At 47.7% G+C, this 24504-nt stretch overlaps 3 protein-coding genes and 1 long non-coding RNA gene across 11 annotated transcripts in view; 3 read left to right on the top strand and 1 right to left on the bottom strand.

Annotated features, from left to right (window-relative positions):
* The first annotated feature begins 563 nt into the window (after nucleotides 1-563).
* On the top strand, nucleotides 564-6925 carry LOC115249839 (centrosomal protein of 112 kDa-like). Of its 4 annotated transcripts, XM_029836234.1 has the most exons (7): nucleotides 564-699; nucleotides 1013-1118; nucleotides 1294-1484; nucleotides 1583-1746; nucleotides 5312-5387; nucleotides 6546-6665; nucleotides 6763-6925. In XM_029836234.1, exons 2-6 carry the CDS (start codon nucleotides 1019-1021, stop codon nucleotides 6642-6644), a joined length of 630 nt encoding a protein of 209 aa, XP_029692094.1. In that variant the 5' UTR covers nucleotides 564-699; nucleotides 1013-1018; the 3' UTR covers nucleotides 6645-6665; nucleotides 6763-6925. The 4 variants fall into 4 exon arrangements, with proteins under 4 accessions (XP_029692094.1, XP_029692091.1, XP_029692092.1 ...); XM_029836231.1 differs by having other exon boundaries at nucleotides 6546-6925; XM_029836232.1 differs by having other exon boundaries at nucleotides 682-703; nucleotides 6546-6925.
* Nucleotides 5057-7363, bottom strand: LOC115249840 (uncharacterized). Its single transcript, XR_003888466.1, has 3 exons — nucleotides 7224-7363; nucleotides 7053-7084; nucleotides 5057-5407 (listed from the first exon to the last, which is right to left on the bottom strand). It is a non-coding gene; the product is annotated as an uncharacterized lncRNA (long non-coding RNA).
* Nucleotides 7364-8610: 1247 nt separating this feature from the next.
* LOC105418400 (uncharacterized) lies at nucleotides 8611-10062 on the top strand. The gene is made up of 4 exons (XM_029836230.1): nucleotides 8611-8707; nucleotides 8782-8834; nucleotides 9043-9862; nucleotides 9929-10062. The coding sequence occupies exons 1-4, from the start codon at nucleotides 8688-8690 to the stop codon at nucleotides 9939-9941; spliced, it is 906 nt and encodes a 301-aa protein (XP_029692090.1). The 5' UTR covers nucleotides 8611-8687; the 3' UTR covers nucleotides 9942-10062.
* Nucleotides 10063-11741: 1679 nt separating this feature from the next.
* Nucleotides 11742-24504, top strand: part of cep112 (centrosomal protein 112) — a 63775-nt gene continuing 51012 nt past the window's right edge. For all 5 annotated transcript variants that reach the window (XM_029836007.1, XM_029836008.1, XM_029836011.1 and 2 more), the window contains exons 1-9: nucleotides 11742-11835; nucleotides 12149-12254; nucleotides 12430-12620; nucleotides 12719-12882; nucleotides 16446-16521; nucleotides 17679-17756; nucleotides 19627-19674; nucleotides 19763-19840; nucleotides 23686-23772. In XM_029836007.1, the coding sequence (XP_029691867.1) occupies nucleotides 12155-12254; nucleotides 12430-12620; nucleotides 12719-12882; nucleotides 16446-16521; nucleotides 17679-17756; nucleotides 19627-19674; nucleotides 19763-19840; nucleotides 23686-23772 (822 nt within the window). In that variant the 5' untranslated portion in view covers nucleotides 11742-11835; nucleotides 12149-12154. The remainder of the gene's footprint in view (nucleotides 11836-12148; nucleotides 12255-12429; nucleotides 12621-12718; nucleotides 12883-16445; nucleotides 16522-17678; nucleotides 17757-19626; nucleotides 19675-19762; nucleotides 19841-23685; nucleotides 23773-24504) is intronic.

Raw genomic sequence — 24504 nt, 5'->3', positions numbered from 1 at the left:
ACGTTAAATATCCGCCCACACCACCGCAGCAGGCGGCACTAAGGCTCCCTCCAACCGGGCTGGATTCTTTGGTGCCCTGGAACGTTTCCTGCGTTAGTTATCTCAGAATTCCATGTTTGTGTAGTTCCACTTTGATGGCGTGTGCACAGAATAAAGTTAGCAGTGGTTACCAGGTGTGGGGCTTGTGAAATATTCCACAGTAGTGGCTGCTGTTGTTGTCATAAGGGTAAACTGACAGTAGTCTTGCTGCCAGCAGAGAACTAGAAGGTTGTTGTTGTTCGTTATTAGTCATATTCAGTGTTACCATGGTAACCACAGTCACTACAATCGCTTTAGCTATCATGAAGATATGAGAAGAAAAAGCAAGTCCTTAGATAGCATTGTCAAAACCGTATATTTTAAACACTTTAGGTCACGCTTACAACGCAAATCACAACGAGGTGACACTGACTGTTTTTACGCGTCGTGTTCTGAGCAACTGTTTAATTACCAGTCTCCGGATAGCTACACTATTATTTGTTGTATTAATTTCGCATGGGTGCAACTGGTTTACCGTCGCAAAATGAGTTTTTGTGGAGAAAAGTGGGACGCGTTTCCGTGGCAACGAGCAACGCCAAACAAAACGGATATGACGTCGTGCTAAGGAAGTAGAACTTTTGAACCGCTTTTAGCGGCGAAAAGCTGCAAGAACTGCTCAGCGTAAGTATGTAGTATGAAAACATATCGCAGCTCTGTACTTGTCATTTTTTGGTTGCGTTTGTATATCGTCGTATTTGCTGTGCGAGTTTTAGTCAGTGGATGTTAACACGGGTTCCTTAATGCTGTTTACATTGTTTTTTGTTGTCGTGCCAAGTTCCGCTGCCGTTCAGAGGTACCGTGTTAACAAACTATCATTTTACACTCCATTATGGCCATAGTTTGCCCCCCCCGATGTAAAAACCATAATTTTCTCTCGATTTTTAGCTTAGCTAAATCTATGCTAACCGATCTGGTAACCTGTTGATCGTTTCAGACAACAATGAGCAAACATGAAGAATTTAACGATAGGCTGGACACCGAGTTTGACCATTTTCTATTGGACATGAAGCCTTACGTCCTTAAAAACCCCAGCAAAGCAGGTAATTTCAAGTTCACAGATTTCTTCCGTCTCACTGATTAAACCATGGGTTGCATTGATGGATGAGGGGGGCTAAGGTGTCCAAATGTGGAATGGAAAGACAAAATACATGTTTGACCTTCCTCAGTTCAGTGTGCTGAAATGTGGCATGCTTTCTGTATGTGTGACCTCATCAGAACGCCACCAATGTGCCCTATGGATAAAGAAACTGTGTGACCCGGACACCTGCGCTCCGGGGCTTTTGGCTCGCAAGAACCGAAACATGTATGCCCGTCTCCTTCTTCACATGCTAAAAAGAGGGTTACTGGAGTTGCCTTTCACTGTCAAACCGGGGCCCGGACCCCTCAAGACACTTCCCACGTACATGGTAAAGCACAGTTACCGACTATTTTGGATGTAGAAAGTACATCGTTCTGTTTGGAGTATATGCAGTCAAATCATCCTTTTATTTTCTTAAATTTCCAGTCGATTTACTTCGATGAGCCGCTGTCTGCTCGGTCCCTGGAGCAGAACGATACAGATCTGCCTGCCTGGGTGACAGGAGAGCTGCGAGACGACACCGATGACAGTTTATCTGCTGCCCTGCTGAAGGACAAGCTCAGTTCGACGCCCATTGCTGGTCATCGCAGGTATTGTTCCAACAGTACCAACTATTATTACATGAGCTTATTGAAATTACGGTCAAAGAGTGGCTTTTAGGAAAAAGATATCTGAGTTTATGGTGTAAAGCATCTCCGTATTTAAATAGGCAGCAGAATAGTCAAAACATGAAGCAATAATTTTCCTGTCTAAATCAGGTTAACAAGTGTTTTCAAGTATAAAGTGTTTGAGTGTCGAGTTCTATTAATGCGTTGCTGTTAAGTCTTGGTCGTCAAAACAACACTTTACATCGAATCACTTGTCAGATGCAGATATTTCCTTCAGCAGACGAACGTTTGCTCAGATGCACATCAGTATTCCGTTTTGATGTCGTTTATGGGACTGAAAAGGCCGAGCCTCTCAAGATTGACGCGCGCAACTTTGACAACCGATCCCCTGTCACATCTCCTCAGCAGCTCCATCTGAAGAGCCAAAAACATTGCTCAGCTCTTGCATCAGTCTGCACCAACTGTCCGTTCGAACTATTCAAAGCGACGCGCATCAGATGCTGGCGTGAGGGGCTGAAGAGACTGTCTGTCTTTCTGTTCTTTTCTTATTTACACTTTCCCGGCGGAGGCCTGAGCCCTGTGGAGCACTCGGGGTATTTGGTAGTTTCTTAACTTCTTCTTTGGAACGACGGCGACCGAGAGATGTTCCCCATGCCTGCATCATCCCTTATGTTATGCTGAAGGATGTGATTTTGCCGTGTTTTCTGTTTGCTCATTGACATGATGAAACCAAGTGATCAAATCTCCATCAGGACTCTGCCTCAGAGAGGCCACACCCTCTCCTGTCATGCGTTATTCAGACCGGACTGTCAGACGGTTCCAAGGATTCCATCATCAGTAGCTGGTTCCGAATGGTTCCGAATGTGGGGTTTATATTGGAATAGGAAGAAATGGTATATTCAATTTTTATGACGAGCATATGTGTAATTATTTGTTGCTTGCTAACTGCTGCTTGCCAACACCCACTTGAATGCAGAGCAGACTGAAGCAAAAAGTGACCTTTTTCTGCGTGGAAGGTTGGAATCCCAGGGGTGGTGCACAGTCCCTTGTCGCCGGGTTGCGAAATGAAAACCTGGTTCCATAAAATATGAGGATTTAAAGGATTTCAACACCATTACTTGTAAGCTCCAAGCAATGGTGTTGAAATGTGGGTGGTAACCGTCAGAAAGGCAGCGCTGGCTTTCTCCTCTGTGCTGTGGATGGTTTGTGGAGGGCAGGCTGCTAAGTACCATGGGCTCTGATTGGGATAAGACCATGAAAGACGCTCAGATCACAGGCTAGCTCTGATGGAGAAAATTAGCCTGACCAAGAGTCCTTTTATGTGTCTCTCTCATTTAGATAAGATTAAAAGGAAGGAACTGCCTCCCTGTGATGTGGCAGCGTTTGATCTCCATCTCTCTTTCCATTAGTCAGGTGATGGGCACGGACACTTTTAGCTTTTCTAACTGAGCAACATTCATGTTGATTCTGTGATATTCTGACACGCAAGGTCTCTTTCAGTTATATCTGTGTGCGCGCGCGCGAACGCGTGTGTATAGGTCAGCTTATTACTCCAAATCAGTGTTCCTGTTGTTCCTTGTTCCACCACAAGATGGAGCCACTGCTTAGCCTTACAGACAGCAGAGGAGTCAGACAAGGAGAGTGACAGCGACTTGCGAGTCTTTCTGATGGTTGTTTTCCAACACAAACGACTTTGTCATAAAATCTAATCATGTAATGTGCTCGATAACGAATTTGCACTGCCTCATGCCCATTCCCTTTTGATATCTAAGTCAGGGCCTGAATTTTTAACCCCCCCCTCCTGCCTGCATCAAACATTAGCAGAGGCCACAGCTTCACTTTGAACTTCACGCTGACTTTATTTCACTGTTCCTTCACCAGTTTTCATGTGTGTTTAAGGTCATGGATGACAGAGACCTGCTGATGGTGGCCATAGGTTTTTCTGAAGGTTTTGGAGGTTGTTCATCAGTATTCTTCAGTTTATAGCACCAGTTCCACTAACCACATATTTCCACCTCTTTATCCTTATCTTCTTTATCTTTATACCGCTTTATCTTTATCTTCTTTATCTTAAAGTCTTTATCTTCTCACCTTAAGATGAAAATAATGCTGTGTCCTCTAATATTTACTGCAGTTGTAATCTATTGCTTTTGGCTTGACTTATTGTGTATGTTTGTGATTATTGTTGTGGCGGCAGCGGTACACATTTTTGCGACACTAACATTGCTGTGGTCACGGTTCATGTCTCACACACGTAGGCCAGAGTCTTCTTGATTGAGCCTCCAGGTGGTAGTGGGTTTAGGGGAAGAAGTGTGTTTATGCCCCCAAGGTCAGCCTGCTTTTCTGAGGGTGCCTGAAGCACAGACCCAGGGCCAGTGGCTCTGCACCTGGAGGTCAGACCTGTATGGATGTCAAGCTCCTTTAATCAGTCAAGCTGCCGCTTCTGAGGCTCCTCTACATGGTGTTCTCATTTGTGTGTGTGTTCGTGCTTGTGTGCGTGTATGTGAATGGCCTGACGTGCCGCTGCTTTGATCTATGGGCCTCAGACTCCAGACCCATCTGATTCAATTATCTTCATCCACCTGTTGACTTAGAGGCCCAAGTTTGCAAAGCTTGGCCCCCTCATCCAAATTTCATGGCAGCCTCGGCGTGTGTGTGCTTCCAGGTGTGTGTGTGCGTGTGTGCATATAAGGAGAGACCCTTCAGCAGAAATCTGTTTTATGTTTGATCCAGATTTATTGTAGTGAGGAAATATTCAGTCTTGAAGTTTGTTGGATATTTTCGTCCATAAAAGTGCGAGATCCCTCGATTGTTGCCGACTATCTTCCTGTTGTGACTGGCAGCGCTGTGCCGTAAATACAACATCACATTTCAGCATCAGCATTGGTTTCCAGTGAATAAACACCAGCGATCAATGAGATTGATTTTCCACCTTCCATTCTCGCATGTGTGCTCTAATTCATTTTTAAATGGCGCGATAGCTTCCTGTTTCCCATCTCAATGACAGAAACATGTAGAAAACCAGCTGGTGAGAGCGCGAAACAGCGCCCTCTAGGGTGCAGTTTGAGATCACGACTGAAGTTCAACCTTTTGCTTTGTTGAATTAATTCAGTAGAGCCCTGTGTATCTGTTATAATGAGATCGGCTGTGTGCGCGTGTGCATGTGTGAGGGAAACTGACAGAGTATGGAGACAGAGGTGCTTGTGCACATCTACCGGTGAATATACTGAAAACAGTCTCCTTGTCAGCCTCCATGTATAAATCATGAGCGACGTGCCAGAAGACAAAGACTGAACTGTAAAAGTGATTTTAATGGGATTGAGGAAACCACAGACCGTTACCCCGTGGGTGTCTATTGAAATGAGGTGAGGTATAGTTTAAATGTTTATAGTACAGAGGGAGTGAAAATGCAGACCAACAAACATGCAGCGGAGCCTGTGTAAACAGCCAGGCCTGCTGCCTATGCAGGCGCATTCATATGCGGACAGACGGAGCCCGGCGGAATAAAGACGGTGGGTTCACGTTTCTGCTTCTCCCTGTCCTCCAGGAGGAAGCTGTTCGAAGAGAGGAGCCCGTCCAAGCCCAGTCCCATCAAAAGCTCCCCCAGACGCGACACCAGGACGGTAAGGTCTCCGACCTGTTTCTGCGATGGGTGACAGTTAGCACAAAAGCAGGACCCACGATGCTTTGCTCTGTTTTTCTTAGTCTGTTCAACCTTGTCCTAGTCCCCTACAAACTAGAGGGAAATGGAGCAAACTCAAGATCTCTGTCAGTAAACGCACCATTAGACTAGAACCTTCAGAAATATTAAAGGCATCTAACAGTGTAATACATTGTTAAACGCATTCACCTCCTGAAGAACCACCGAGCATCTCTGGCTGCAGTGGAGAGTCTGGACTCCGTCCTGCAGATGCCTGGCTGCTGAATCCACAAGGATCCACCCAGAACATCAGACCTTTCCGTTCTGCGCTCTGATCCCGTCGGTTGGTTTTTGCTTTAGCAAAAGCCGTTGGGGGATATCTTGAGGCACGGCCCAGTTTTACACGGTTCATTGAATCCCAGGAGCGATCGCAGCTCTGAAGCGAGGCGCTGTGAACAGCTGGTGACCTGCATAGCCCGCATTCCTCCATACCGTACCGAAACTTTTATTCTGTTTGTTCGGGGGCGAGGCTCCTCAACCTTAATGCCTTTTTCATCAGCCGGGCCGTTTAATCCCGCTCAGCAGCCTCTCCCTCCGACCTGCGGAGGTACTCCCCGGGACCACACGCCAACCAGATCCCAATCGAACCAATAACATTTTCCCTTTCCCTATCGGGTTCTCAGCTTTATGAGACATTTCCACCGTTCCGCACTCTTCCTCAACTGGTCCCGGATCAACAGAACCTTCGCAGTTGTAAAACAGAACCGGAGAAGGGTTTGTAACGAAAGGCTGGTGGAAAACAGAGCGCGGCTGCATAGATCCCACTTTAATGGAATTTACTGCTGACGGAAATGATGTGGAATTGCCAAACATCTGGAGAGCGGTATGCATAAAGGAGGGGTGTGAAAGCGAGAGGGGTTAGATATCGATAATGGAGAGGGAGATATAGAAGTAGAACACATGCGGGTTGGAAAGACACCGTTTACTGTTGCCAAGGGATAAATTAGAGTAGAAAATGCTCCATCACTGTCTGCCGCTCTCCTCCTCGGGCCAAACTGCCAATCAGAGAAATCCCTTCTCTAATTTCCTGTATGGCTCTGTTGTGTACGTTCCCGTTGACGCTCCGCTCTTCCCCCCACAGGTGGATGGGGGGCAGCGGTCGGATGCCGCTCTCGATGACAGTGACCTGGAGGCTCGTCTCAACAGCTGGAACCGAAGGGCTGGAGCGCGCGGGAGCTGACCTTTACATCAGTTTAGCTCAGTAATGATTTGAGTCGTGAGGCTCAGAACGCTCTCGTGTTTGTCCTTAACGACTGCTGCGTGACTTAACGGCCTATTATTGATGTCTGCTTCATCAGGTTTCAGCAAACACACTCAGGTCTTCTAGGGTCAAGACGTAAATGAGATGGTTGTGGTTTCCGGCAAGTGTCACACGTTCATCCCATCAGTCCGGCCAATGCTAATGTGACTCCTTTGCAGGAAGTTGTTCCTGGTCTTCAAACAATAAACTTTAAATCTGAATATTTGCCTGCCTTTTCATCTTTCACATACAAAAGTTCTACAATACTTCTGACAAATGCTTTAAACTCAGCCTGAACCGAGTCCACAGCTATAATGAATCAAAGCACGATGCCTTGTGTAGTCTTACCTTGGCATTGGAATCCTTGTTTCCCAAATCCCCTGCAATGCAAGAATACGGGTGTTGGTTTAGGGGTAAAAAAAAAAAAAAACCCCCCCCCCCCCCCTTCATCAGGTTTCAGCAAACACACTCCCACTGAGAAAAATTAATGTTAATTAGCCCGAATTAGGTTCCACTGACTGATGCGTGCGCAGGAGGATCCAAAGAGAAGAAAGAGAGGGATGTTTACACACAACCCAAATCCAGCCTGTTTCTACAGGAGCCCGGAACGGACAAACGCCCCCCGGATACGAGCCTCAGGTTTTGTCAAGATTGTCGACCGTCGAACTTTTGAAGAATAGACGTGCCGTCTGTGAATGACTGAAAAACACAGAATGGAGAGCGCTTTATCCAGCGCAGTCACCCAGCGGCGTCTTTAAATCGCCGCCAATACGTCAGCGTGGCGAGTGTTTGGGTCCGTGGGGGTCTGCGTGAGTCACAAAGCCCAGGAGGGAATCGCGGGTTCGTGCAAACATCACACAATCTGTGCACGGAAATTAGGTGCAACGAACGGAAAAAGCCCAAAACCTGAGGGTGTTGTGCACGATCGCAGCCGTTAGCGTGCGTAGCTGTCGTCGCCCCGCCCCCCCCCACAGCCTCGACCGCGTGGTCTCTTCCACCTTTGACGGTAACGATCTGGTCCAGTCGCCGACCCGAATGGCAGCACCTCTGTTCTCCTCCCACACGCCGCTCCTTAAGTAATAATAAAGACGTTCCTGCGTGTGCGAGTGTGAAAAGTGACCCAGGGGAGGTGTCCAGCTGCACAGCGCCACACACTCGGGCCTGATACCAACAATCCGCGTGCTTTTGTGCGCGTGTGCTTCCTGTGCGGTGCCAGTTGGGTCAGCGTGGCTCCTCTAAGGTCATTTTCCTGGTGTAAAGGCAGAGAACCGGAGCCTCGAGGCTTCGGCATATCGCAAACACAAACAGAGCTAACAAGCTGTCATCCGCCTATCTGCACGTTAGCAGCCAGGGAAGCGGCGCCGCGCCTCTTCCACCGCCACCCCGCTCACAATCCGCCTGTCGGGCTGTTTTTGTATGGAAGTGCTGGATGGCCCTCAGAGGACAACCATCAGAACGGACTTTTAGGTCGGATCAGGGCCTGGGTTAAGACTGACGGGGACTGTTGGGCATGGGGCTCACATTGCTTTACCGTCATATTAAAGCCAAAAACAGCAGTCACAACCAAAGGGGCGGAGCTAAGGGGAAAAAAAACGGAGCTAAGGAGCCGCGATTGTCCTCCAGGCGGCACAGGAGCACCGCAGCATACATGATCTCCTCCACATCAGTGAACGTCCTCCTTCACTTCATCTGTCTCCACGTCCTCCCGCCTCCTCTCCCCCACTTTCTCTGCATCTCCCAGAGAAAACGCTGCATCAGCAGAGGCCCCGGCAGAAAGGGGCGGGAGGAGGAGGGCTCCTGAGCCTCCACACCTGAGGACGATTCCGCCAATGATCCCGCAGCTGTTCCTGATTGAGCTGATCAGGATATAAACCGGGAGCAGCTGAGCCTGAGTAGCAGCTGCACTCGTGTTTGTCCTGTTCAACTGCTCATCGCAACCTGTAGCTTCTGAGGAGTTTTGTAGGATCTTCTCTGCTTCCAGCCATGGCTTTAGGAGTCCTGCAGTAAGTTCTGATCTTGTTGGCCAATGTCTTGTTTCACCTTTGAATGGCTTTAATGGTGCTCTGCCCTCCTGCAGGGTTTCCTGGATTTGTCTTCTGCTGTTTCATGGCAGTTGTGCTTCAGTGACAGGTAATTTTTGACTGGTTTGTGGGTGAAGGTGAGGTTTGAGTCCATAAAACCACCCGGTGCAGTTTTGAGTCTAAAATAATACAGATGCTTGACTGAAGTGACACATTTGTAACTTAATTGGAACTCTTTTGGACTCTTCTTCCTCCTCTGGGGGTGAACTGCTCCTCCTCCCTATAGGAGTTGGTGTTGACTGCTCTGTCTTTTGCAGGATATGTAAGGAAAGATGACAAAAACATTGTTGAGGATGAAGATGATGCGTTGCCCTTAGGCTCAGGGAACCAGCCGGCTCATGCTGGAGCCTCGGCCAGCAGGGCCAGTGCAGCACGCTGGCCGAGCTGGGTAAAGAAAAGCAAAACCAAGTCCAGTCTCCTCGACGTTGAGAAACTCTCAAATGCAAGGCCGGTGGCGTGGGTGCAGGAGCGTCCTGATCAGCCGCTAGTCTTTCCCCTCAACAAGAACCAGAACACCACCCCTCTGCCTGCATCTACAGGTTCTGGGAGCCGTCCTGACTGGCAAGTGAAACCAGTTGGCAGTGGAAGCCACACTGGGTTCAACGCCGGCTCAAACGTGGGGGTTGACGACAGCCGTCTTGTTTACAAGTACCCCTCTCAGGGCAGTGGGGCTCCGTCAGGCCAAGGCAGCCCCTCCCAGAAACCAGGGGGAGACGACAAAGTGAGCCAATGGTATCGGCTGGCTGAAAGCGGCTTGCCACCGCAGCAAGTGAAGGAGATGGTCCGGCCATTCAGAACCATCTCCTCTCGTCAGTCTGGGTACAAGCCATACGAGGGGAGCATCTCCCGGCAACAGAAGGTCAATAGCCAACTGCTTCTCCAGAAGCCGCGGGATGGCTTCGCTCCTCCTCCACCAAAACATATCATCCAGTTATCAAATGCCTTCCAGAATTACAGGCAGTCTTACAGGATGTCAAGATACGACCCGGACTTCGACGCTTCCCAGCTTGAAGGCTTTAGTGGAGTTGGTCCTGCGGTTCAACCAGCAGATTCTCAATACTTCATGAAGCCCCAATGGTACGGCCACCCCAAGATGAGTGAATTTAATTGACATTTACGTGTCTAATTGTCTCTGTCTTCTAGGGTCAAGACGTAAATGAGATGGTTGTGGTTTCCGGCAAGTGTCACACGTTCATCCCATCAGTCCGGCCAATGCTAATGTGACTCCTTTGCAGGAAGTTGTTCCTGGTCTTCAAACAATAAACTTTAAATCTGAATATTTGCCTGCCTTTTCATCTTTCACATACAAAAGTTCTACAATACTTCTGACAAATGCTTTAAACTCAGCCTGAACCGAGTCCACAGCTTTAATGAATCAAAGCACGATGCCTTGTGTAGTCTTACCTTGGCATTGGAATCCTTGTTTCCCAAATCCCCTGCAATGCAAGAATACGGGTGTTGGTTTAGGGGTAAAATTAAAAACTGTTAAACTAAAGGATGCTTACCATATAAAATCCGTGCAATGGCTGCAGAACGTCGGCTGCTTAAAGAACCTGGCAGTAAACTTGTGGTTTTTCACTTCGTGCACATTTTTCTGCCGCAAAGCGCCTTTCCGGGCAAACCGGTTCCCGACCCCGGCCGAGTCGTTATAATGTAAAAGATGGTCGGCCATAATGTGAGGAGGGGGGGAAACTGCAGCCACAACTTGTCCCGATGCGTGTGTGCACGATTCCCCGCTCTCCTCGCTGCTCCTGACAAGTGGTCTGAGCTGGAAAGGCTTCTCCGGAGCGCACGCCTCCTCTGCGCGGATCCCGCCTGAGCGCTTCTTTTTCATCCAGAGTGACGTCGCTGAAATCTGCCTTCACGTGCTGCGGGAATATAATCCCGTCTCTGTAAATGATGACGGGGGGATGATCAGGCGCCTGGACCTGTGTTCGCCTCTGTGCTGCCTTTGACTGTCGCATTATATTTTATTCGACTTTTACAATCCAACTCTTAGACCAGCTTTACGCATTATAGCGCCATGTGCGCCATCTTGTGGCTATAGAGAAGAGTTTAATTCCAATTTAACATTCAATTCTACCTTTTACTTTACAGAGCAATGAACATTAAATTGTGCTACAAAAACTGTTTGAGAGCAGCTCATGAGATCATTACATTGAGGAATAAAATCTTACTCCCAGAATATTAGCAGATTGTTTTTAAACTCTGTTGCTTGTAAGGTATGATTTTTAATTTACTAAATTTGATAATCCCAGCAAGCAACCCTTCCCTTTCAATACCTCCATCAATTTCAATAACCAACCCGCCTTTTCCAGTGCCAACCAGACGCAGGCCGCAGCCAAGAAACCACGTTAAATATCCGCCCACACCACCGCAGCAGGCGGCACTAAGGCTCCCTCCAACCGGGCTGGATTCTTTGGTGCCCTGGAACGTTTCCTGCGTTAGTTATCTCAGAATTCCATGTTTGTGTGGTTCCACTTTGATGGCGTGTGCACAGAATAAAGTTAGCAGTGGTCACCAGGTGTGGGGCTTGTGAAATATTCCACAGTAGTGGCTGCTGTTGTTGTCATAAGGGTAAACTGACAGTAGTCTTGCTGCCAGCAGAGAACTAGAAGGTTGTTGTTGTTCGTTATTAGTCATATTCAGTGTTACCATGGTAACCACAGTCACTACAATCGCTTTAGCTATCATGAAGATATGAGAAGAAAAAGCAAGTCCTTAGATAGCATTGTCAAAACCGTATATTTTAAACACTTTAGGTCACGCTTACAACGCAAATCACAACGAGGAGACACTGACTGTTTTTACGCGTCGTGTTCTGAGCAACTGTTTAATTACCAGTCTCCGGATAGCTACACTATTATTTGTTGTATTAATTTCGCATGGGTGCAACTGGTTTACCGTCGCAAAATGAGTTTTTGTGGAGAAAAGTGGGACGCGTTTCCGTGGCAACGAGCAACGCCAAACAAAACGGATATGACGTCGTGCTAAGGAAGTAGAACTTTTGAACCGCTTTTAGCGGCGAAAAGCTGCAAGAACTGCTCAGCGTAAGTATGTAGTATGAAAACATATCGCAGCTCTGTACTTGTCATTTTTTGGTTGCGTTTGTATATCGTCGTATTTGCTGTGCGAGTTTTAGTCAGTGGATGTTAACACGGGTTCCTTAATGCTGTTTACATTGTTTTTTGTTGTCGTGCCAAGTTCCGCTGCCGTTCAGAGGTACCGTGTTAACAAACTATCATTTTACACTCCATTATGGCCATAGTTTGACCCCCCTGATGTAAAAACCATAATTTTCTCTCGATTTTTAGCTTAGCTAAATCTATGCTAACCGATCTGGTAACCTGTTGATCGTTTCAGACAACAATGAGCAAACATGAAGAATTTAACGATAGGCTGGACACCGAGTTTGACCATTTTCTATTGGACATGAAGCCTTACGTCCTTAAAAACCCCAGCAAAGCAGGTAATTTCAAGTTCACAGATTTCTTCCGTCTCACTGATTAAACCATGGGTTGCATTGATGGATGAGGGGGGCTAAGGTGTCCAAATGTGGAATGGAAAGACAAAATACATGTTTGACCTTCCTCAGTTCAGTGTGCTGAAATGTGGCATGCTTTCTGTATGTGTGACCTCATCAGAACGCCACCAATGTGCCCTATGGATAAAGAAACTGTGTGACCCGGACACCTGCGCTCCGGGGCTTTTGGCTCGCAAGAACCGAAACATGTATGCCCGTCTCCTTCTTCACATGCTAAAAAGAGGGTTACTGGAGTTGCCTTTCACTGTCAAACCGGGGCCCGGACCCCTCAAGACACTTCCCACGTACATGGTAAAGCACAGTTACCGACTATTTTGGATGTAGAAAGTACATCGTTCTGTTTGGGGTATATGCAGTCAAATCATCCTTTTATTTTCTTAAATTTCCAGTCGATTTACTTCGATGAGCCGCTGTCTGCTCGGTCCCTGGAGCAGAACGATACAGATCTGCCTGCCTGGGTGACAGGAGAGCTGCGAGACGACACCGATGACAGTTTATCTGCTGCCCTGCTGAAGGACAAGCTCAGTTCGACGCCCATTGCTGGTCATCGCAGGTATTGTTCCAACAGTACCAACTATTATTACATGAGCTTATTGAAATTACGGTCAAAGAGTGGCTTTTAGGAAAAAGATATCTGAGTTTATGGTGTAAAGCATCTCCGTATTTAAATAGGCAGCAGAATAGTCAAAACATGAAGCAATAATTTTCCTGTCTAAATCAGGTTAACAAGTGTTTTCAAGTATAAAGTGTTTGAGTGTCGAGTTCTATTAATGCGTTGCTGTTAAGTCTTGGTCGTCAAAACAACACTTTACATCGAATCACTTGTCAGATGCAGATATTTCCTTCAGCAGACGAACGTTTGCTCAGATGCACATCAGTATTCCGTTTTGATGTCGTTTATGGGACTGAAAAGGCCGAGCCTCTCAAGATTGACGCGCGCAACTTTGACAACCGATCCCCTGTCACATCTCCTCAGCAGCTCCATCTGAAGAGCCAAAAACATTGCTCAGCTCTTGCATCAGTCTGCACCAACTGTCCGTTCGAACTATTCAAAGCGACGCGCATCAGATGCTGGCGTGAGGGGCTGAAGAGACTGTCTGTCTTTCTGTTCTTTTCTTATTTACACTTTCCCGGCGGAGGCCTGAGCCCTGTGGAGCACTCGGGGTATTTGGTAGTTTCTTAACTTCTTCTTTGGAACGACGGCGACCGAGAGATGTTCCCCATGCCTGCATCATCCCTTATGTTATGCTGAAGGATGTGATTTTGCCGTGTTTTCTGTTTGCTCATTGACATGATGAAACCAAGTGATCAAATCTCCATCAGGACTCTGCCTCAGAGAGGCCACACCCTCTCCTGTCATGCGTTATTCAGACCGGACTGTCAGACGGTTCCAAGGATTCCATCATCAGTAGCTGGTTCCGAATGGTTCCGAATGTGGGGTTTATATTGGAATAGGAAGAAATGGTATATTCAATTTTTATGACGAGCATATGTGTAATTATTTGTTGCTTGCTAACTGCTGCTTGCCAACACCCACTTGAATGCAGAGCAGACTGAAGCAAAAAGTGACCTTTTTCTGCGTGGAAGGTTGGAATCCCAGGGGTGGTGCACAGTCCCTTGTCGCCGGGTTGCGAAATGAAAACCTGGTTCCATAAAATATGAGGATTTAAAGGATTTCAACACCATTACTTGTAAGCTCCAAGCAATGGTGTTGAAATGTGGGTGGTAACCGTCAGAAAGGCAGCGCTGGCTTTCTCCTCTGTGCTGTGGATGGTTTGTGGAGGGCAGGCTGCTAAGTACCATGGGCTCTGATTGGGATAAGACCATGAAAGACGCTCAGATCACAGGCTAGCTCTGATGGAGAAAATTAGCCTGACCAAGAGTCCTTTTATGTGTCTCTCTCATTTAGATAAGATTAAAAGGAAGGAACTGCCTCCCTGTGATGTGGCAGCGTTTGATCTCCATCTCTCTTTCCATTAGTCAGGTGATGGGCACGGACACTTTTAGCTTTTCTAACTGAGCAACATTCATGTTGATTCTGTGATATTCTGACACGCAAGGTCTCTTTCAGTTATATCTGTGTGTGCGCGCGCGAACGCGTGTGTATAGGTCAGTTTATTATTCCAAATCAGTGTTCCTGTTGTTCCTTGTTCCACCACAAGATGGAGCCACTGCTTAGCCTTACAGACAGCAGAGGAGTCAGACAAGGAGAGTGACAGCGACTTGCGAGTCTTTCTGATGGTTGTTTTCCAACACAAACGACTTTGTCATAAAATCTAATCATGTAATGTGCTCGATAACGAATTTGCACTGCCTCATGCCCATTCCCTTTTGATATCTAAGTCAGGGCCTGAATTTTTAACCCCCCCTCCTGCCTGCATCAAACATTAGCAGAGGCCACAGCTTCACTTTGAACTTCACGCTGACTTTATTTCACTGTTCCTTCACCAGTTTTCATGTGTGTTTAAGGTCATGGATGACAGAGACCTGCTGATGGTGGCCATAGGTTTTTCTGAAGGTTTTGGAGGTTGTTCATCAGTATTCTTCAGTTTATAGCACCAGTTCCACTAACCACATATTTCCACCTCTTTATCCTTATCTTCTTTATCTTTATACCGCTTTATCTTTATCTTCTTTATCTTAAAGTCTTTATCTTCTCACCTTAAGATGAAAATAATACTGTGTCCTCTAATATTTACTGCAGTTGTAATCTATTGCTTTTGGCTTGACTTATTGTGTATGTTTGTGATTATTGTTGTGGCGCCAGCGGTACACATTTTTGCGACACTAACATTGCTGTGGTCACGGTTCATGTCTCAAACACGTAGGCCAGAGTCTTCTTGATTGAGCCTCCAGGTGGTAGTGGGTTTAGGGGAAGAAGTGTGTTTATGCCCCCAAGGTCAGCCTGCTTTTCTGAGGGTGCCTGAAGCACAGACCCAGGGCCAGTGGCTCTGCACCTGGAGGTCAGACCTGTATGGATGTCAAGCTCCTTTAATCAGTCAAGCTGCCGCTTCTGAGGCTCCTCTACATGGTGTTCTCATTTGTGTGTGTGTTCGTGCTTGTGTGCGTGTATGTGAATGGCCTGACGTGCCGCTGCTTTGATCTATGGGCCTCAGACTCCAGACCCATCTGATTCAATTATCTTCATCCACCTGTTGACTTAGAGGCCCAAGTTTGCAAAGCTTGGCCCCCTCATCCAAATTTCATGGCAGCCTCGGCGTGTGTGTGCTTCCAGGTGTGTGTGTGCGTGTGCGCATATAAGGAGAGACCCTTCAGCTGAAATCTGTTTTATGTTTGATCCAGATTTATTGTAGTGAGGAAATATTCAGTCTTGAAGTTTGTTGGATATTTTCGTCCATAAAAGTGCGAGATCCCTCGATTGTTGCCGACTATCTTCCTGTTGTGACTGGCAGCGCTGTGCCGTAAATACAACATCACATTTCAGCATCAGCATTGGTTTCCAGTGAATAAACACCAGCGATCAATGAGATTGATTTTCCACCTTCCATTCTCGCATGTGTGCTCTAATTCATTTTTAAATGGCGCGATAGCTTCCTGTTTCCCATCTCAATGACAGAAACATGTAGAAAACCAGCTGGTGAGAGCGCGAAACAGCGCCCTCTAGGGTGCAGTTTGAGATCACGACTGAAGTTCAACCTTTTGCTTTGTTGATTTAATTCAGTAGAGCCCTGTGTATCTGTTATAATGAGATCGGCTGTGTGCGCGTGTGCATGTGTGAGGGAAACTGACAGAGTATGGAGACAGAGGTGCTTGTGCACATCTACCGGTGAATATACTGAAAACAGTCTCCTTGTCAGCCTCCATGTATAAATCATGAGCGACGTGCCAGAAGACAAAGACTGAACTGTAAAAGTGATTTTAATGGGATTGAGGAAACCACAGACCGTTACCCCGTGGGTGTCTATTGAAATGAGGTGAGGTATAGTTTAAATGTTTATAGTACAGAGGGAGTGAAAATGCAGACCAACAAACATGCAGCGGAGCCTGTGTAAACAGCCAGGCCTGCTGCCTATGCAGGCGCATTCATATGCGGACAGACGGAGCCCGGCGGAATAAAGACGTGGGTTCACGTTTCTGCTTCTCCCTGTCCTCCAGGAGGAAGCTGTTCGAAGAGAGGAGCCCGTCCAAGCCCAGTCCCATCAAAAGCTCCCCCAGACGCGACACCAGGACGGTAAGGTCTCCGACCTGTTTCTGCGATGGGTGACAGTTAGCACAAAAGCAGGACCCACGATGCTTTGCTCTGTTTTTCTTAGTCTGTTCAACCTTGTCCTAGTCCCCTACAAACTAGAGGGAAATGGAGCAAACTCAAGATCTCTGTCAGTAAACGCACCATTAGACTAGAACCTTCAGAAATATTAAAGGCATCTAACAGTGTAATACATTGTTAAACGCATTCACCTCCTGAAGAACCACCGAGCATCTCTGGCTGCAGTGGAGAGTCTGGACTCCGTCCTGCAGATGCCTGGCTGCTGAATCCACAAGGATCCACCCAGAACATCAGACCTTTCCGTTCTGCGCTCTGATCCCGTCGGTTGGTTTTTGCTTTAGCAAAAGCCGTTGGGGGATATCTTGAGGCACGGCCCAGTTTTACACGGTTCATTGAATCCCAGGAGCGATCGCAGCTCTGAAGCGAGGCGCTGTGAACAGCTGGTGACCTGCATAGCCCGCATTCCTCCATACCGTACTGAAACTTTTATTCTGTTTGTTCGGGGGCGAGGCTCCTCAACCTTAATGCCTTTTTCATCAGCCGGGCCGTTTAATCCCGCTCAGCAGCCTCTCCCTCCGACCTGCGGAGGTACTCCCCGGGACCACACGCCAACCAGATCCCAATCGAACCAATAACATTTTCCCTTTCCCTATCGGGTTCTCAGCTTTATGAGACATTTCCACCGTTCCGCACTCTTCCTCAACTGGTCCCGGATCAACAGAACCTTCGCAGTTGTAAAACAGAACCGGAGAAGGGTTGTAACGAAAGGCTGGTGGAAAACAGAGCGCGGCTGCATAGATCCCACTTTAATGGAATTTACTGCTGACGGAAATGATGTGGAATTGCCAAACATCTGGAGAGCGGTATGCATAAAGGAGGGGTGTGAAAGCGAGAGGGGTTAGATATCGATAATGGAGAGGGAGATATAGAAGTAGAACACATGCGGGTTGGAAAGACACCGTTTACTGTTGCCAAGGGATAAATTAGAGTAGAAAATGCTCCATCACTGTCTGCCGCTCTCCTCCTCGGGCCAAACTGCCAATCAGAGAAATCCCTTCTCTAATTTCCAGCATGGCTCTGTTGTGTACGTTCCCGTTGACGCTCCGCTCTTCCCCCCACAGGTGGATGGGGGGCAGCGGTCGGATGCCGCTCTCGATGACAGTGACCTGGAGGCTCGTCTCAACAGCTGGAACCTCGGGGTGAGTCTGTGGGCCTGCCCCGGAGCCCCCCTGTCAGGCTCCTCCTTGGTAGCGGTGAACCTGCGCCCAGGAGTAGATCTCCTGTCTTCCTGAACGCACCTCCTGTAAAGTCAGTTGAGGAGCGGGGGAACGGTTGTGTAAACTGAGCAGTTGAAGACGCAGCTCTCTTATCGGCTGTGTGAAGTGCAGGAGGCCAGATTCCGATAAGCACCGTGCCCTCATGCCTCTTTATTCCTGTATTTATTCCCTATCTCCTCGCCAGCATGACCCAGACGCTCTTGTCTTGTTTGCTTGTTGCCTCTGTCCTTTTCGCAGACATTTCTGGTTCGTTTTATCTCCCCCCTCCCCGTCTTTTAATCCCGTCTTTCGTCCTCTCTGGCACTTTCTCCGACTGTCTCTGCAACCATCTCTCTTGGACTTTTGCCCCGCTTGTTCAGTGCCGGGGTAATCTGAGGTATCTATCGGCAGACGTGAAGTCGTGCACCGCTTCACTCCGCACTGCTCTGTGTTGAGACGCTGATAAGAGGCATTGCTTGGCAACGCTCCCCCCCCCAAAGCCTTCATCTTCCAAATCAACAGATGTTCCCTCACACACATACGCACACTCGCACGAACTGCTTCGAGTTTACAGAAGTTTTAAAGATGCGCCGCTTCAAAGCACAAAGTTTGGGCACTGCCGAGCATCACTCTTATCTAGAACGTCTTCAACTTTCCCTCGCATGTTCTCGAGCAGGCCGCACTGGTATTTATTCCACCTCTAATGTATGGTGGCCATACCAGACCCAGATAGGACGTCAGTTTAGAACCCCGGAACCTGAGTCACCTGGGCCGCCGTCTGTTCTGTTTCCAGGTAAAGGTCTGCAAAAGATTTATTTGCAAGCAAGCAAAGCTGGATGCAGATTGAACTGCAAGCTAGATAAAAGGGATCTGACTGTTTGTGGTATTCAGAGTGCCTTCAGTCACCCCTCAGAGCTGGATGTGCGGATGGCGTGCCCAGAGAAGCCATCAGTCACCGGCTGTTTGTTTAGCCTCGCGTCGTTCCTCTTCGAAGTCCATCCATCCGTTCTGTCAGGTTCCAGTGACACCGGATGCGGCGCCGGCTTCCAGGCTGCAGATGTGTGTGGAAAAAGCCTCCGTGCGTGCGCTCGTATGTGCGGCTGCTCCAGCATCGGCGTTTGCCAGCCTCACGCCGCAGCATTTAGTCTGCACGTCTCAGTTGGCCGTGCTCAATCACAGCTGATGACTGGCTGTCTGTGAGTTTAAAAACAAACCCCTTCCTGTTTTCCGCCTAGGCACTACTTTAGAGGGATATTGATTATTCCTTACTCTGTAAATATAGATTCTTTTTTCTTTTGTTGAAGCCGCTGACAAATTTAAGAAGCGGTTGGCCACACGCACCACCGATGCTCCTCCGCAGGCCGGACCGTCCGTTGCCGTGTCTTTCCGTGCACGAGCAGCGACGAGAATTGACGCCGCACAGTGCCCGTCTGTGTGGCGTTGCGGTCAGATATGTCACGCCAGTGTTTGGCGAGGACGTCGGCATACTCGTCTTTATCTTTATCGCAGCCGGTGGACTGGGAATAGTTTACTGTTTGGAGGTTTTAGCGGTGTTGACAAAGCAGTGACAGAAGAGGCTGAAATGGAAACAGAGGCCGCACACGTAATGAGTTAAAGACGTCTGAGGCATCTCGGCTCTCTAAACAGACAAGAGTTGAAGGAAGAGGCTCCGGCCACAGAAACAAGCTTTTGATGTGCTTCCCACACTTGTTTATGACAAACCGGGGGAGGGGGGGGGGGTGAATCTGGCGTTGGCGAGGCTTTGTTAGGACAGGAAGAAACAGGCGCCTCATGATTCTGTTTTCCATTGCAGATTGAAAATCCCAGGTATTTGCGAGAGAAGCCCACCCCCTTGTCTCCCGTAAGTTGTCGAACGCTTGCTTTTGTGTCGCGTCTCTCAGCACGTGGGCGGCGTCTCGCCCAGTCTAATCTTTCTGTCACCTTCTCAGGTTTTCAACTCCAGCTTCGCGAGGAGCAGCAGCGCCTCGGCGGATGAGCGCCGCGCACGGGACACACGCGGCGAGGAGGTACGATTCGCAGCTGGAAACTCCAGCAGCACCTGCCAGCTCCCGCCTGATAGACATCGCCCTTTTGGTGCCATCTGTTGCGCACCAGGCGTTCGGTCTTATCAAAGGAGGCGGCCCCTTTGCAAAGGAAGTTTTGAACACGTGCAGAAGTTTAACCTGCTTCCACGGCTGGTTGCTATGAGACGCCCGCACGGTGGCGTACGTACATCTGCGCTCCTAGTTTGCATTGTTGAATCGCCCGAGACGAGCCCCCCCTCCCCAGAAGACCAAAATAATGCTGGCAGCCTGCGATGACATATTTTTCCTTATGTGGATGTAAGCTTGAAATCCTTTTTCTGAAAGCCTGCTTTGAAGTCCTCACCACCACCCACCCTCCACCTCACATGAACCGCCGCTCCCCCCCCCCCCCCCGCCATCCATCTTTACCCACACTGTTAAATATAAAACCGAGCATGACTTGGCTGTAATAGCCGTGGCTTTTCTCGTCTGCTCAGAGGAAAGCCGGTTCCAGTCAGTCAGATTAGCTTCACTGACGAGAAAAGACCTGAGAAACCACGAGCATCGACGTAGAGCTATTGTGCTGGCGGCGACAATTAGGTGAAAGTTACTCCTCCTGATTTGATTGGAAATAATTTTATGCAACATTGCGTCCGCACAGGCATTTCCGAATCTGAAGGCACAAAAGGGCATAATGAACAAAGTTGGTAACTGCCTAATTAAGATCCGTATTCACCCGACTCCCTACACACACCCACCTTTCTGGGCAGCTTACCTGGAGGCTCATATTGAATGTTTCAGCACCAATACCAAACATGAAAGCGCTGCAGAACGCAGTTTGATCCTCTCTGCGCTGCCTACGTACAGCTGTGCGTGGCTGGAATAAAAATCCATAGCTTCTCGCTCCAGACTCGCCTTTGATAAAGTTCTGGGCTCGTGCGCTTCACCTCCAGCAAATTGAGTCTAATCACAACATTAGTGTGTGGAGATACCGGAGATGCCATTTGAAATCACAGCGGTATTTTGTAAGGTTTGGTGGGGCTGGATGCCGCTGTGATCTCACACACGCGTACACACTCTCCCATTGAGATGCCTCAACCCTGGTACCAGCCCTGCTGCTGTGCGGCCGTGTAGGAGTGTCAGCGCTTCCTTCTCGGCCCATTGAAAACTTACCCAAAGGAACGCAAATGCCAAACATCGTCATCATCATTATGCTGCGGCGAGACTTATAGACATCTCGGATTTCAGGTCCAGCTGAGCCACTAGCTGCAGACGGAAGAATGTCAGCTGCATCTTTTCACTTTTTCCTATGGAACGAGTGAGACATTGTTGGATTCCCCTTAGTGTGGACGAGAGACGTCCAGTTCAGGTCCAGTCGGAGGTAGTTGACTCTGGGTCCAGATGAGACGCGCTCCTTACCTCAAAGGAAGGTGGATTCATTGGAAATTGACCTGATGAGTCAAGCTAACGGTGACACGTGTGTTTTGGTTCATGCTCCCTCGATACACAATCGGGCCAAAGAGATTGTTTTCATCTAACATGACACTGCGGATCAGTGTCTCGGTGTTAAGCAGTCAAACTCTCATGGTTGCTGGTCTCTGACTGGGGCTCGGGCCCTTTCTGCTCCCCTTTCCAACAGTGATGCTGCCTCTCTAATCTTTAACGTCCTCTGGGATGAAGCCTGACTTTGCAGCCTGTGGTTTGAAGGGCCTTAACTTCTATCATCCATGCGATTTTCAAAGCTAAATATGAACAGGCTGCTGGGCTTTAGTCATTTAAATAAGGCTGGTTCTTGGCTTCTCATTACGGCCCTTCTGGCTGGAAACACATGGGACCAACACAGTTCCATAATGATACTGGTGGAAGTTACTGGTTTTTCACATGCTTGAAGTATTAACATCTGTAACGTGAAGTTGTGATCCCATTTTTTTATGTGACATAATGTCAGACGACAGAGATCCACCAACACAGCGTGGCTCTGTGGAGCCCAACCACCGAGCAGCCGATTCGTGAAGGCGTCTTCCTGATGGGGGGGGGCGGGGGGGAGTTCCTGACCCTGCACCAGGTTTGAGAAGAAGTGTGAGTATAGGGAGGCAACCGTTTCTGTCTTCTCCTCACAATCAGTCACTTGCGCCCCCCCCTCCACGCTACTTCCTCTTGCATCCTTTCAAGAGCGAAGTGTCAAAAAACATGACATCTTACAGGGATCGCTACAACTCTGAAGAAGGGAAGGGGGGGGAGCTGTACCACCCAGCCGGGCTGATTGAAGGCATCTGAGACGCCTTAGGTGTACGACATTCCTCCTCCTCATTCTTTCACTGACGCTTTTATAAACAAGTTTCAAACGCCCCTGATCTAGTTTGACAAACTTTCTCCAAAGAACGTTTGAAGGGAGGATGAGAAAGTGACACCCCCATATGTTTTTGCTCTCTCTCTTTTTTAAGCAGCAGATTCAGGTCTCAACTTACTCCTCAGCTTTTTCCGTTGCCACCGTCTCTGTCTTTAGCTTCATACCCGTTCTTTATACTCTGACAGGTCTCCTGTGGTCCCCCCCACTGTAGAAGAAATGGTGGTAAAACGGGAAAAGACGGAGCACTTAAAAGAGCTTTGTCAAGGATACAGCGAATAAACGCAGCTTAAGTGCAGTAATGAGGTGACGGCGAGTTTGTGCATCATAGGGAGACTTTGATTTTTAACGATCTTCGGAATGACTGAAGTCCAAAGTGAAGTGCTGACATCTTAACAAAATCCAAGCTCGTCGGCTTTCGTTAATTCCTCTGTTTAAAACCCAACGCTTTGAAATGTTTCGAGAAGCGTGTTTTGTTTATATAGCGCGTTCCATAATCAACGTTCTTGAGATACCTTAACCGTTGCTAAAGCTTTCCTTTTTTGCTGATGCGAGCACGTTTTCGAGGAGCGTTTACATAGAGCGAGGCAGAAAAATGTGAGTCATGACATCATCTGTCATCCTCTCAAAGCTTCACTCACTTTGTGTGGCGTCATTAACCCTTTACACTCGATGGGAGCTGATTTTGTTTTAATGAGGAACGCCACCTTATCAGCAGTGCAGAATACCCTCAGGCCGGGAAATATGTAATTTTATCCTCACAAAGGATTATCGTCTTTTATTTTACGTAACGTGTTTTTATCTCTGGCCCACCCCCACACAAATATTTACTTTTATGTCCTGCTTTAAATCCCTTTCTGTGCTATATATGAGCATAAACCATTCCTGCTCCAAAATGATGCCGTCTGTGCGTGCAGAACTCCTTCAAGTTGTTGTTGTGTTGTTTTTCTAGTCGCACTGCCGAGAGGCACCAAGTCCAAGTTGATGAATTATACTTTCGTAGCAACTTTCCAAGAATTTAAAGTGCTTTACATCATAAAATTGAGCTAAACTTCCTGGAAATACAGTGTTTGTGGGATTACAGCTGTTTTCTGCGTGGATCTGCAGGAAGGAAAATGCACACCCAAGCCTTAAGTTTGTTGTGTGCGTGTAAACCCCACGCTGGGTTGTGTCGTGCACACGGTTGGATGTTTTTAAATGTTAATGTGCTTATTTCATCATCCGTTGTGCTTCTGTGAGGGAGATCACGTTCACTGTCATTCTGGCAGCTTGTTTCCATCTCAGAAAATGTTGCAGCACAAGATTCCAAGCGTGTGTTGGAGTTAATGATGCAGATTTTGGTGAATTTGGTTTGTTTTTTGTTGGGCGTCAGTTCCCATGATGCCCCTCACCTCAGGCTTCTGTTTTTATTGTTTAGCGGGGAACCTGCTGTGCTCGTTCGTGTTCCAGGATGATGTTACACACTACCACATTTACATTTTCTCCATTTCTTTCCCCCTAGACTGACAGGAAGTTAAAGATTTTGGAGGAGAGGCACCAGGAGGAGAAACTGAAGATGCAGCAGAAACGTGATGCAGCTATTGAAAAAGTAAAAATCTGAACTCAAAACATTCAATTGTCAAAACCAAGTGTATCAAAGATGCAACGGTTCGTTTAGAGGGCAGCGTTAATTGAGCATTCATGGGAACACCTTACACGCCTCCTGCCACCTAGAATGTAGCATTAATTAAATAAGACCTTTAAAGCTCTTCGTCAGCTGGTGAAAATAGCGTTAAAGTGGTTTCTGCCACGGGAGGTGGCCTCAGTCACGTTGTGGATGGACACCTGGGACATGTTACGTCCACAGTGAGACTTCCCTCTGCTGCCACAGAAGCTCTTAATAAAAGCTGGAGCGAGCATCCATTTTTCTTCCCCACTTTCAGATGCCTACTCTTTGTGTTTGACAAGAGACAGGATGACAGGCCGCTCTCCGTGCCTCTCCTTTAATCACATACAGATTGTTTGTTATGTCTGATTTAATTTCCCAGGAATTCTATCCAGGACTCCTTCTGATGGCTTCAAAGCCGGATTGATTCTGAGGTGGACTCTGAGAAGTTTACCGAGGGGGACAAGCTAGCTAGAGTATTAATTATTCTTATGAATTATGTATAGATCTATGAGAATACTGATCACTGTCACCCTGCTGTTTGGTTCAGATCATTTTATCAAAAAATTAAGTTAAACCACGATGCAGTACAGAAAACAGTAATACTACTACTGCGTGCCACATTCAAGCATGTCTTACTTCTGTCTTTACTTCCTGTCTACCCACCTCGAGTTT

The sequence above is a fragment of the Takifugu rubripes genome, chromosome 5 (genome assembly GCF_901000725.2).
Source record: "Takifugu rubripes chromosome 5, fTakRub1.2, whole genome shotgun sequence".
NCBI classification, from domain to species: Eukaryota; Metazoa; Chordata; class Actinopteri; order Tetraodontiformes; family Tetraodontidae; genus Takifugu; species Takifugu rubripes.
The sequence above is the reverse complement of the archived record's forward strand: the minus strand, read 5'-3'. Positions and strand labels throughout refer to the sequence as shown.

What these genes read in the sequence shown, in the direction of transcription:
- LOC115249839 (XM_029836234.1), top strand. Translation starts at nt 1,019, where the DNA reads ATGAGCAAACATGAAGAATTTAACGATAGGCTGGACACCGAGTTTGAC. An exon ending in TAAAAACCCCAGCAAAGCAG is followed by an intron (nt 1,119 to 1,293) that starts GTAATTTCAAGT and finishes TGACCTCATCAG; the next exon opens with AACGCCACCAATGTGCCCTA. An exon ending in CCAGACGCGACACCAGGACG is followed by an intron (nt 5,388 to 6,545) that starts GTAAGGTCTCCG and finishes TTCCCCCCACAG; the next exon opens with GTGGATGGGGGGCAGCGGTC.
- LOC105418400 (XM_029836230.1), top strand. Translation starts at nt 8,688, where the DNA reads ATGGCTTTAGGAGTCCTGCA. An exon ending in ATGGCTTTAGGAGTCCTGCA is followed by an intron (nt 8,708 to 8,781) that starts GTAAGTTCTGAT and finishes GCCCTCCTGCAG; the next exon opens with GGTTTCCTGGATTTGTCTTC. An exon ending in CAGTTGTGCTTCAGTGACAG is followed by an intron (nt 8,835 to 9,042) that starts GTAATTTTTGAC and finishes TGTCTTTTGCAG; the next exon opens with GATATGTAAGGAAAGATGAC.